At 35.3% G+C, this 13,235-nt stretch overlaps 2 protein-coding genes across 3 annotated transcripts; one reads left to right on the top strand and one right to left on the bottom strand.

Annotated features, from left to right (window-relative positions):
- The first annotated feature begins 2,233 nt into the window (after positions 1–2,233).
- LOC126602654 (uncharacterized) lies at positions 2,234–2,665 on the top strand. The gene has a single exon (XM_050269571.1). It carries the CDS (start codon positions 2,234–2,236, stop codon positions 2,663–2,665), a length of 432 nt encoding a protein of 143 aa, XP_050125528.1.
- A 7,337-nt stretch (positions 2,666–10,002) lies between these two features.
- On the bottom strand, positions 10,003–12,704 carry LOC126605797 (F-box/kelch-repeat protein At3g06240-like). 2 transcript variants are annotated; one of them, XM_050273235.1, is made up of 2 exons: positions 12,560–12,704; positions 10,003–11,746 (listed from the first exon to the last, which is right to left on the bottom strand). In XM_050273235.1, exon 2 carries the CDS (start codon positions 11,630–11,632, stop codon positions 10,283–10,285), a length of 1,350 nt encoding a protein of 449 aa, XP_050129192.1. In that variant the 5' UTR covers positions 11,633–11,746; positions 12,560–12,704; the 3' UTR covers positions 10,003–10,282. The 2 variants fall into 2 exon arrangements, with proteins under 2 accessions (XP_050129192.1, XP_050129193.1); XM_050273236.1 differs by lacking the exon at positions 12,560–12,704 and adding an exon at positions 11,895–11,970.
- Between the last annotated feature and the right edge of the window lie 531 nt (positions 12,705–13,235).

The following is a 13,235-nucleotide window of genomic DNA, read 5'->3' as shown; positions in this document are numbered from 1 at the left end:
GTCAGAATGTCAACAATTAATGTCAAATCAAGTCATTTGCCAAATCCTTTTTGTCTTCTTCGTTCTATGATTGTTACTTTTATGGAACTGTCTTTAGTTTTTGTTCTTGCCGAAGTAGCGCAAGCTTTTTGGACTTCCGGTGATGATCACTTTTCTATACTATTTTACAATTTATTGTCCATAAAAATTTGAGTATAAGGCATATTAAAGAAGAAGATATTAGTAGAGCTGCCTTATAAAAGGGCAGCTTTCACAAATTGAATGGGCTGTTTTGTAAGAGAGTCATGTTTTTATAAGAAATGCCTTACAAATAGCGTGAACGGACGTTACGGACCCCATTTTCCAAATTTTTCTCCGCATCGAGGGTATGTATGTATTGTTTTTTTTCATCAATTCCTTCCATCTTCTTTTTCTCTTTTTTATATAAAAACATTATGTGAATAAAAGTAAGGTTTCACCACAAAATCAACTGGTAACTTAAGGTATAGTCCAATTATTTATAAGCAATGTAGTGGTGATTCGGGAAAAATTGTTTGGGTGGTGACTTGTAAAAACAAACATTTCTTTGACAACTTAAAAATTAAATTATAGTCCATCATTCATAATTCATGAAACAAATAATATTACAAACTACGATTATTCATTATAAGCAACAATTTTACAGCATGATTTCGTATTTGAAAATGTTGTATTATAACTTCATTACCAATGCAAGAAAAGTGGAATTTTATACGGTCTGGAATTGGGGTTGGGATTTGGTTAAAATTTGGATTTTAAAGATCTGGGGTTATATATATATGTCTAGACTAGAAGCTAAAGTTTTTTTTTTTTTAAGCGGTCAGGTCTCATTATATATATATAATGACTTGGTTTCACTGCGTGCAAAGCTGCGGATCAGCAGCAAAAGAGACTTTGTGTCAGCAACAAAGGAGTAGCACAAAATGCCCTGCCCTGCCATACCTAATGTTCATTGAGGCATTTCATCAAGCAGGGCATATCTCAAGGACAACTCGAAGCTTTAAAGGGGCCTAACTTAAGTCTTCCATTGAGGTTTGTCATATTTAGGAGGGTTCCTCCCGCCCCTTAGTGGTCAGCTAACCTTTCTTTCCCCAATGTGAGATTCGCTCTCAACACTATGGAAAGTAAAAGATGTTGGATTTGTTCGGCATAAATCAACCTTATTATGGTCTACTGCATGTAATAGGAATGTATCATTATAGAATAATATATATTGTGATTTAGTTACCCAAAAATATCAATCCTATATTTGGGGTCTTATATAGGAAATATGATTGATGTAATCCTTATATGATTATGATTATGATACATTATTTGGAGGTCAAGAAAGTAGATTTAATGTTTCCTTTATGGATGGAACTTTATAATCTTTGGCCTACATAAATACCGGTCCCTATGAACCCTAAAAACACACGACAAGAGCTTCCCATAGAGCATTGTGTTAAGGTTAGGAATTCATAGAAGGTTTGGTATTCTCGGAACAATTATTTTCATGGCTGCTGCAGGAAACAAATCAGGTTAGGGTTTCTTTCATTATTTTATGTACTGTTGTTTATGCATGCAGTGTTCTAGTCATATAACCACATTAAGATAACAATTGGTATCAGAGCCATAGGTTATATGGTTAAAACCTGCAAATCACAGTTATAAACAATGCTCGTATAATCTGCTAAATGAACGGTGCATTAGTACCTATAAAGTCTGTGTGATCAGTATATATATATATATATATATATATATATATATATATATATATATATATATATTACCCGATTAGAACATATATTCAAGCCCTAGCCGTTTATCGTGAAATAGCTGAGTAATATAATCAAGTTATTGTTCACAATTGCATTCGAAATCATAACGTGAAAGCAGTTCATCTGCTTATAGGTGTTGATCATGTTTTCATGGTTAGACTTTGAATGGCGTAACATGATATATACATTATACTAGTTGTGGTTTTTTCTATCTGCTCATATGTGTTAGAAACTGCCATGAAAGTACCTGATATAATGTATATGTTAGTGTTAGAAACATTTTAATTCATCTGCTCCTAAGTGTTGAATTAATCTTGTCTTATAAAGTTTATTGGGAGGTTTAATTTTTAAAGTATGCACGTCACACATCAGTTATGAATGCCGTGAACACAGTTCGAACCTTAAGCGGTACAAACTACCAAAAGTGGAAGCAAGACTTAGACATATGCCTGGGGTTAATGGATCTTGACATAGCTATCAGGGAGGACTCTCCCCCAGAACCTGCTGCGGATGCAACTGTGGATGTCAAGGCCAAGCACAAAAGGTGGTTGAAAGCAAATCGTATTGCTCTTCTGGTAATCAAAAAGTCCATGTCTGACACAGTGAGGGGAGGAATACCAGATTCTAAGAATGCAAAGGAGTATCTGCCCTCGATCCATGAGAAATTCAAAGAATCAGACAAAGCTGAAACAGGTAATCTCATGAATGACCTTATGTCAAAGAAATATAATGGTATGGGATGTGTAAGAGAGCATATACTGGAATTGCTTGACATTGGTGCAAAACTGAATGCACTGGATGTTCCTATGAGTGATCCATTCCTGGTTCATGGAGCACTTAATTCATTACCTAATGAATACTCCAAATTGAAGAGCACATATAATGCATAGAAAGAAAAGTGGAGTTTGAATGAATTAATTGCTATATGCATGCATGAAGAACAACACATCAGGTCTGAGATAGTTGATAAGAAGATCAACATGGTAACTGAGTTCAAGAACAATGTTCAGAAGCAAGAAAGTGGGAAGGACACATCGAAGCTTGGAGTGAATAAAAACTCCAAGAGCACCAAAGGGAAGTGTTTCTTTTGCAAGAAACCTGGCCATATGAAGAGAAACTGTCAGAAATATAAGAAGTGCCTCGACAGTGGCAAGGGAAAAGGTAATATTGCAATTTATAGAGCTGAAGTATTAGTTTGTTTTGAATCAAATAACATTGAATTTGATAAAGCTTCATGGTGGGTTGACAGTGGTGCTTCAATACATGTGACAAATTCTTTGCAGGGGTTCATAAACAAGAGGGTGCCAAGAAAGGATGAAATCTCAGTGATCGTGGGAACTGGAGAAAAAGCCGCTGTCAAGTTCATTGGAACAGTTAGAAATAAGCTAGAGTCTGGTTTTATTTTGGAATTACAAGATGTATGTTATGTACCTTTAATTAGAAGGAACTTAGTATCAGTTAGTCAACTTGTTAAGAAAAATTTCGAGTTATCAATAAATGACAGTGGCTTCATTATTTACCAAGATTTGCAAGTTATTGGAAATGGTTTTCATATTGGTGGCATGTTTCAACTTAATTGCAAAGAATCTTGTTACATGGCTAACATGGTTGTACAGAAAAGACTTAATCAAAGTGAGACATCATCGACTCTCTGGCACAAAAGATTGGGACACATATCGATTGAGAGGGTTAAGACCCTAAGTAAAACTGGTATATTGCTAGAGCTAGAATTAGATCACTATGTCACATGTATTGAATGCATAAAAGGAAAAATGGTTAACTCACACAAAAAGGAGGCAACTAGAAGCAATGATCTCCTTGAACTTGTGCACGTGGATATATGTGGACCTTTCCCCACTTCAACATATGATGGTTATAAGTATTTTATAACTTTCATAGATGACTACTCGAGGTATTGTCACTTATATTTGTTTCTTAAAAATCAAGTGCACTTATGGCTTTTAAAAATTACAAGGCTGAGGTAGAGAAACAGTTAGAGAAAAGAATTAAGGTGGTGAGATCCGACAGAGGGGGTGAATACTACGGAAGATATACTGAGCATGGTAGAAACCTTGGACCCTTTGCACTTTAGTTGCAAAATGAAGGGATACTAGCTCAATACACGAATCCTGGTACTCCACAACAAAATGGAGTGTCAGAAAGGAAGAATCGTACATTAAAGGACATGGTAAGAAGCATGATGAGTGCAATGAATCTGCCAATGTACTTGTGGGGTGATGTTATTAAGACTGCAAACTACATATCCAATAGAGTTCCCAGCAAATCTGTGTCTACCACACCCTTTGAATTGTGGTACAAAAGAAAGCCAAGTCTGCAACATTTGAGAATTTGGGGTTGTAAGGCTGAGGCAAGAGTTTATAACCCTCAAGAAAGAAAGCTAGACCCTAAGACAATGAGCTGTTACTTCGTGGGATATCCTTAGGAATTTCTTTCCATTTCCATTCGCATCTTTAATGGGTCCTCGATAACCCAAGAAGGACAATTACGGGAATTTCTTCCCACCTCCAAACATGAATAAAAGGAAATTGAGATAAGCCTAATGGCTTCCATCTCACCGTTTCCATTTACCAATAAATAAGACATCTTCTCACATATTCAGTGACATCCCATTCATACAATGTTAGTAATAAAATAGACAAAAACAGTGGTACAATTTAATACTGTCAGTATGCATGACGTACGGTGAAATGTAAGCCTCACCAAAAATTTTCCCTTTTCCAACTTCATCGCCTTTAGGCAAAAGCAACTTGTTTCGTATCAAGAGAGTTCCTATTTCACGAAGAGAAAACGATAGTGGTCCTGGATAGCTCTAATGAAAGTAAGCTGCCCATGGGGTTTTCCGACTAAGAGCATCAGCTACGACAATTGCCTGACCATGATGGTACTCTAAGGTGCAATCGATTCACCGATGAGTTCCATCCACCTCTTCAATCACAACTCAAGTATTTCTGTGTGAAAACACATTACACTTCTTTGATCAAAAGGATGCAACATTTCTCACTACAGAGAAAACGTCACCAGATTTTACAACAATGAAGATCTTTATCAATTCTAGGTCAAAGATAGGATAGTCTACATCAAGCGGTCCCAATCGTCATGAGGTACATGCGTAACTCGATTATGCTGCATCAGCATGCAACCAAACATTTAATAATAGACCACCGTAAAATTCGAAAAGTGTAAGAACTACGATCAGATGAGACAATACCTCGTTGTCAGAACTTCGTTCACCGTCAGCATCGCAATAAAGTTGATTGGTTTCTTAGCCAGAAAGGAAATAGGTCTGAGCTCAAAGATTAGTTAAGAACTGCTGATAGGATTTGACAAGACCAAAGACATTTCGTATTTCACAACATCTTGTGAGGATTTTCAATTTCCAATGGTCGTAACCCCTTTTGGAAATTGATGAGAATAACATCTGCTATCAAAGAAACTCCCAAGAAGAGTATCTACTCTAAATCCAAAAAATGTTAATTTGATGTAAAATTGATTGTCGATGTTTAGTAAACTTGACCTCGTGGTTGGAGTAAGCAAAAAGGTTATCGATAGAACAATAGCCGAGAATTGTTCTAAAGATCCAAACGAATTTCCTCAGCGGGAGCGAGTCCGAGGACATTGATGCGATCCCACCAAACTAACACTTACTAAACTTTGTAACAACTAGCGTTTACTCGCTTTCTCTAACACAAACTTCATAACAATCCATGGTAAAAATATTCAGATTTAAACCCTTGTGGTAAAGACTGTTAAGATTCAAGTCCAAAATTTCCGTCAACTCTCCGTTAATATTGCCCCCTCCTCCCCCGACCCCCTATACACTTTCGACTTTCCTCTCTCTCTCTCTCTCTCTCTCTCTCTCTCTCTCTCTCTTTCCAGGTTCCCTTCGTTGTTCATGCCATTGTTGATGAACAAATCATCATATGAGAATGAGCGGCAATAAGATTTCAGGTCAAATCCCTCCTAAGATTAGGCAATTGAAAGTTAGAAACAACTGCAGGTTCCGAGCCTGAACAGGAACAACTTGACGAGTGATTCCAACCAAAAAGATTACCGAGTTTTGGTTGGTCCTGTTTTGGATGATGAAATACTGTCATTTGTTAGATGTTTGAGGGTCAGTGGGTCATTGAGCTAGTTGACTTGGCACTATTAAGCGGTACCTTCTACATCTGGTAGCCATGCAGCACTATCAAGATTCCTATGAGTATACCATGTTTTATTACTTGACATAATCCAGATTCCTATGAAATAACAAACAAGCAATCCAATTAAAGCTCCCACATAAGAAAGGATAACTAAAATATTCAATTTTACTTGGATTGGCTAGTTCTGCATAAAAAAAAAATCTAGTCGCTTTGGTGGACAAAAGAATTTTGAATGAAATTGAAGCATGGAGCAAAGGATTCATATCCTTTGACTGAAATGATTATTTTTCTCTTTTGGTTATGAAGGCAGAATAGGTTTAAAAAGAAAGTTGACGAAAATGTTAATTTTGAGCTTGAAACCTAACAGACTTCACCACGAGGGTTTAAATTTATTTTTTTTCACCACATTCCTGATTACCTTATCACCACGGGAATCATTAATCCAATTATGCCTAAATGCAAAATGTCAATAAATAAAAACTAATTCATTTGAATTCAAATGTGTATTAAAAATTACAATATTTTTCATAAAAAAAATTATATAAGAAAAAGACATTGAATGACATTAAATAGAGTTTAGGGACTAAAATTAAATTTTAATCTTGTATAAAATATTTTTCTTATCTTATTTAAAGATTAAAATTTAATTTTCTATTTTCTTAAACTAATGACGTGATGTGAGCGCTGGTGTCGGCACAAGTCCACATACATGGCCTGATGAATGATGAAGACATCTTTTAATATGTTTCGGATTTTTTTACCTAAAATAAACATGGCCTGATGAATGATGAAGACATCTTTTAATATGTTTCGGATTTTTTTACCTAAAATAAAATTTTTAAAAAAATGTTGGATTTTACTGTAAAACGGGATTCGTGGTCAAGGACGCCGGTTGGCATTTTGTTTTGCTACATTGTTTTTGCAAGTGGCGAATGGTAATTTAATTGCGGATAAGATTAGCCTCCCTTGGGCTGGCTAGTGGCTAATAATTTGGGCAGTCCTTTGTGGTCCAATAGCTTTGTTTTTGCGAAGCGTGAGTTTTGTGCGGGGTGTGCAGGTTCCGTCTGAAACATTAATATCTAGTTTTGTATTGTTGTGTTTTTTTTTAAAAAACTCATTTCTGTTGTGTTGTAAGAGTAAATAATTGTAAAATAAAGTGGTTGAGTATTTGATTAATTTTTTTTTTTTTTGTAAAAGTGTTTTTAACAAAAAAAAAATGTCATAGTATTTAATAAACTTTTATATAAATTGCTGTGAATATGTTAAATGATTAAAACTAATATGATATTTAATTTGATATAATAATTGTCAAAGAAAATAAGGTATGGGTAATGATTGTAATTTTGTAAAATATGTGGGATATCCTTGCCATTTGAAAATTTCATTATATTGGCACTGATTGCTATGCTTTTAAAAAAACACTTTTTTTAGAAAAATAATATACCATGCTTCTGTTTTTCTATGCTTTTCTACTGTCATTGGTATTAGTTTTTTTTGAAAAAAAAAACTTTTTTTTTTTACCAAACACATTTGATGTTCCAATTTTTTTAATAAGCTGTTTTTTTTTTAAGCACCACAATCCCAACACAAGCCCCAAGGGTTGTATGCAATTGGGATGGTGAGGGATTTTAATTCTTTTAACGAATCTAGGGATATTCAATTAAAATTTTAAATGATTATCTGAAATTCAATTTGTATTCAACCAAGATTTTAAGATAGTTTATTAAGATTTTAAAGAAATTTATAACATTTCAGGTGTATTCAATTATGAATTTATTTTAAGAAATTTAAAAAGTTGAGGAATTTGAGGGAATTGGAGAGTTTTGTAGTGTATTTTCAACATTCACAAATCTCACATCTCTCCTAAAATTTCGAAGGAATTGAACCAAAATTTTACATGGAATCTCTTCAAATCAATTGAATACACCCTCCGACATAAAAGTACAAGCAAATCGAATTTGACCTGCCATAAAATATACAAATAGGACCCAAACGACGACGTGAATAAGATATGGTTATAGAAAATTGACCCACTATAATACACGAATAAACTCAAACGACGTGAATATGATATTATTATTGAAAATCAATGTCACTTTAATAACATTACATTGATATATTGATATCAAATATCGATGTGATATCCAAACTACATTAACGACATACTAACATGCATAATCCCCTATTACCAATTAATTTTGTAATAAAACATTTTTCTTTCAATTTACAACACACCAACGCAATCTTATAGTTTCAACTCAAAATAACACTAGTAAAAGATATGTCTATTCGGCTGCTGGACATGTCCAAGGGACAAATCCCTATTACAAATTTACAAGAGTTCTCCGTTGAAACACAGATGGCTCAATAAAATAGATATGAGTACACATCATGGGCTTACCTCAATACTTTAAATAGTTCATTTCAAAGTAATTCTCAATAAAATAGATAGGAGTAGATAGGAGTACACATCATTGGCTTACCTCAATACTTTAAATAGTTCATTTTAAAGTAATTCTCAATAAAATAGATAGGAACACATTCAAAGTAATTCTCAATAAAATAGATAGGAGTACACATCATTGGCTTGCCTCAATACTTTAAATAGTTCATTTTAAAGTAATTCTCAATAAAATAGATAGGAGTACACATCATTGGCTTACCTCAATACTTTATTTTTTTTTTAAATAATTCCCAATAAAATAGATATGGGTGCACATCATTGAATACTTTAAGTAGTTCATTTTTATAGTAATTTGTTTTATCAAGAGAGGTATTTTAAAGTTATTAGGTTTAATGTAAGGATAATGTTAGGGAGATTAAATGTCTAAATTAAATTTTGTAAATCAAATGACGTAGACATTGATGATTGATTTATTATTTAAGTATTGATTAATGTACTTATTTCTTATTGGTGACACATCATTTAGTTGGTAAATTTGATTTAGAAATTTAGACTCCTAACATTATTTTTATTGCAACAAATGAAATAAATGAAATATCACTAATAAAAATAAATACGTTAATCAACATTTAAGTAATAATCTAAAAACCACATCATTTGGTCTATAAAATTTGAAGGAAATTTTTTAGGAGCACTAGTTCCCAGTCTAAAGCAATCTGATACCTAGAATATCATCTTTTTAAATGACGTCATCCTTAATACTAATTGAAAATTCCAAATTACCCCATAGGATCTCGAACCTTCCGCCCACTCTCACAGGAAATTTTTTTTCCTGACAAAAATACAAGTGGTAAATTATGTATTTTTATATGAGTGGTAGAAAAATTTATTTTTTGAGTTGTTAACTTTTTAACACACATATCATATTATTTGTTAGTGGCATGTGATGTATCAATTGATGTACCGGTCATACTGAAAAATCTCTTCACCTCACCTATTCCTCCCTTTCATACCTGTCTGTTGCCCTTTCTCTTTCTTTCTCATATCTTTCTTTTTATCCTCCTCCCTTCGTCGGAGAAGAACACGGTTACACGGGAATTTAATCACTTGACCAGCTACTAGATCGGCGGTTGGCGACACCAGATCTGTGGTTGGAGTTGACGCCGAACATCCCTTAGCTTCCATGTCGAAGAAATAGTGGAGAAATAGAAGGAGATGAAAAAGACAAGTAAGAGAAGAGAGAAGATATTCACCGATAAAATCGTCGGTCGGCGATGGAGGTAATTATTTTGTTATAAAATCGTCGGTCGTCGGTCGGTGTGTAGTTGGTGTTGACGAGGTGGTGTGATCGGGACAATTTAGATATTTTGTTTTGATAAAAATTTTAATTGGCATTTTCTTGTTTGAAAACAAAGGAGACAGACGTCAGCTTTTGATTCGTTGAGAACTACAACTGTCTTGTGTGGCGACTTCTGAAAAATTTCTTTTAAAATTTTGAATTTTCTGATTGGATTATTAGTTACGTATAAATTAACGTAATTATTTTCTATTTGGGATGTATTATATGGTTTAAAAATTTAGTGTAGCATTACTCTTAATTTGTATTATAATAATGATTCTATGGTGCTTTATAATATTGTATTCTTTTTAATCTTAGATATTAGTCAAAAACACAAAAATATACTTCATGACATCATAATTTTTTTTAAGGTACATATTTAATTATATCGTGAATCTTTGACTGCCACTGGCTTGAGTCCAACCCATAAGCAAACAAACCAGTTCACGTTGGAAGTGAAATAATGAGGAAGATACAAATTAATATTACAATCATTTGGACAAGATAGTAACTTAATAGTGGATAGCCTGATTTTCTTCTTTCTTTCGCCCTTGTGATTACTGATGATTATCTTTAATTAAGTACGTGATAATACGTTCAGCTATCTGACCATGGAGTATTTCATGGTGGGTGAAGCAAGGCTCTCCATGTACAAAGCCACTTGAGAAGAGTGTACATCCCCGGCAAAGACGGCTCGGAAGTTTCTGTCTGCCGGATTGTAAATGACTAGTTTCCTTTGATGCAAGAGGATTAGCATCTCGCCGTTCTTCAAAATACTCAGAAGTGACATCAGCCCTAGGTATTCAGAATCCATCTTCTGCGGAATGGTAGTGAAAATAGACCAAGATGCCTTGACCCCGTACTCATTCATTAACCACACCTGGTAATCAGACCCATGAGGGCTGTGAAGCATACTCAGCCGCCCTCCTAAAACCCCCAAACCATAGAACGAGAAATTTTTGTCGCCGTCGCCCGGTAGGGGAACTTGCCGGTACGTCTCCTCCGTTATATCGAAAGAAACGATTGAGAAAGGCCTCTCATCATCACCGTTTGCGTAAGCTTGATCAGTAGTCTTTCCGCGGCGGACTGCCCAGTGGAGAGCCCCGTTGAGTAGGGTTCCGACAAGGTTGAACAGAAAGTAAAAAGGCAGGGTTTCGGACCTGGCTCTCCATGTATTGGTCTTCAAAGAATAAATGTCAAGTTGGGTGGCGAAAACGCCGGCCTTGCTTGAAGAAGTGGCCCTCACTATTTTATAGTCTTCCTTGCGCGAATCGTAACCGAAGCCATAGAAATAATCCTTGCCGCAGATTGTCGCCAATTTTGGGGCTGCATGAACCTGCCTGGTGGATGGATTATAAATCATCATATCTTCCGAGTCAACCACCAAACACACTAGGCCGTTACAAGAGCCTACAATCTTCATGTCTTTGACCGGCCGCCTCATTGTCACAGAGTACTCATGCTCCGCCTCCACGACCCTAGTAGTACTATTAACACCAGTTGTGCCGGCTGCTTCTGCCTTCGTTTCTGTTTCTGCCCTTGCTTCTGCTAGACTTTCTCCTTCACCGTCGCCACGGGATGGCAAGGTTGCTGTTGCTGTTGCGGGTGCATCAATAGTAGTGGTATTGAGAACTTGTACGTGGACGGACTGGAGGAGGGACAAAGAGGAGAGCAAGAGTCGTGCTCTTGACGATGTAGTTTTGCCGTGAGCATCATGATCATGAGCACAATCATCGTCATCGTCGTCTTGTTTGGTAGAGCGGATAAGGAGGTGTGACTTGACAAACTTTGGGTCGGAGATGAGAGCAAGCCATGGCTTGCATACGCTTCTGAAACGAAGGAGGGACTTCACCGGCAGTTGCAGCAGAATTTCCTCCACAATCTCATAGGGAAGCTGCCTCTGATCATCGTGTTCATTATGCATATTGGAATGATCCAATAAGGTTCCCATGTGATATACAATTGATTGAGGGAGGCTTGATGAAACTTGAGACTTTGAGTTCCACTATTTATAGAGCAATCACTGCAATAACTTAAGTGCAAGTTGAGAGGTTTGATCCTTCACCTACAAGCAAACTCCATCCGTCATTTTAGCATCTATGTATAAATTAATAAAGGACAACTAGTACTGCAGATTAACTAAACGATAAAGCCAGCTAATTAAACAAATTTTTAACAATATACAATAATAAAATAAGGATTACTTTGTGGACCTTGCATATCAACTCCAGAATGAAGTCAATGATATTTGTATCGACCTTATTGAATAAACATGACCCAAAATATGACTGCCTAGACTAACCTGTACTAATTTGGAGCTACGGATAAGCATAAACAAGGCCTTTATATCATAAGTTGGAAGATAATATGGATTGGAAGCTAGCAATAATATAAAGTTCATGATAGACATATATATGATAACCATGATTTGCTGCCATTCAGCTAACGCATCTTAATTTCAGACATATCACATTACTTTTACATAAAAAATCGATCAGTCTGTTATAAATCATCATTCAAAGTAACATAAAAGTACTTTAACCTGTATACACAAACGACCACATATAATTGTAGGCCGGCCGACTTTGGGATACGTGAGCTTGAAAGATCAACCACTGGTCAATATTTAATCCATACATGTAACACTATTCTCTAACAGGGCTAGCTAATGTATTATGTAATAATACCACCTCCATCTCTATCTAATTATACAACTGACGCATGCATAAATCTATATAACAAAATAAACGTTTACATGCAATTTGATGATGCGATTCCAATCAATACAAAACTGATAACACACGCGTATATATATATATATATGTGTGTGTGTGTGTGTGTATGTATAGTGGTTGTTGAGGTGGGAAGTATAAATTACCTGCAGGTCGGCCGTGATCGGTTGAAGAAATTAATTACGTGAGACTTGGACTACCATTCATTACAAACTGGAAATGGCTTCGTTAATTAGGCAATGTCGTAGGTAATGTGCAAGAAGAATGAATGAGAGATTAAGATGTGTTTGCTGCAATATATACACACACAAGCGTTTGTGTATATATATATATATATATGCCGCAGAGCAAATGGATAGTAATAAATGTAGAAGACCAGATAGAGAGAGAGAGAGAGAGAGAGAGAGAGAGAATAGTAGAGTAGACCCAGCTCGTCGTTAACATTTAGTTGTTCTTAATTTGGTGATGGCGTGCAGCGCTTACTTTGAACTTTCAACCTCGAGTCCATATCATGCCTTGTAGATATTGCCAATTGCCGTGCCAGTCTATCTTTTTCGTGTGTGTCAAACTCTCAAGTGGTGTTGAATATTGGTTAATTATTATAAAATGTCAAACTCTCAAGTGGTGTTGAATATTGGTTCATTATATATCATATGATCAATTTTTGTTAGTTACTATTTATTTTAATTTTAAATAAAAAATATTATTATTATTTTTAACCGTACGATATATGAAGGATCTCCAAAATCCTCTAAAAATGATCCGGAGAGGATCCTCATTCACACACACACATGCTGATCGGTCGTTTAATTTGAATGAAAT

This window comes from Malus sylvestris, chromosome 15, assembly GCF_916048215.2.
Source record: "Malus sylvestris chromosome 15, drMalSylv7.2, whole genome shotgun sequence".
NCBI lineage: Eukaryota > Viridiplantae > Streptophyta > Magnoliopsida > Rosales > Rosaceae > Malus > Malus sylvestris.
The sequence above is the reverse complement of the archived record's forward strand: the minus strand, read 5'-3'. Positions and strand labels throughout refer to the sequence as shown.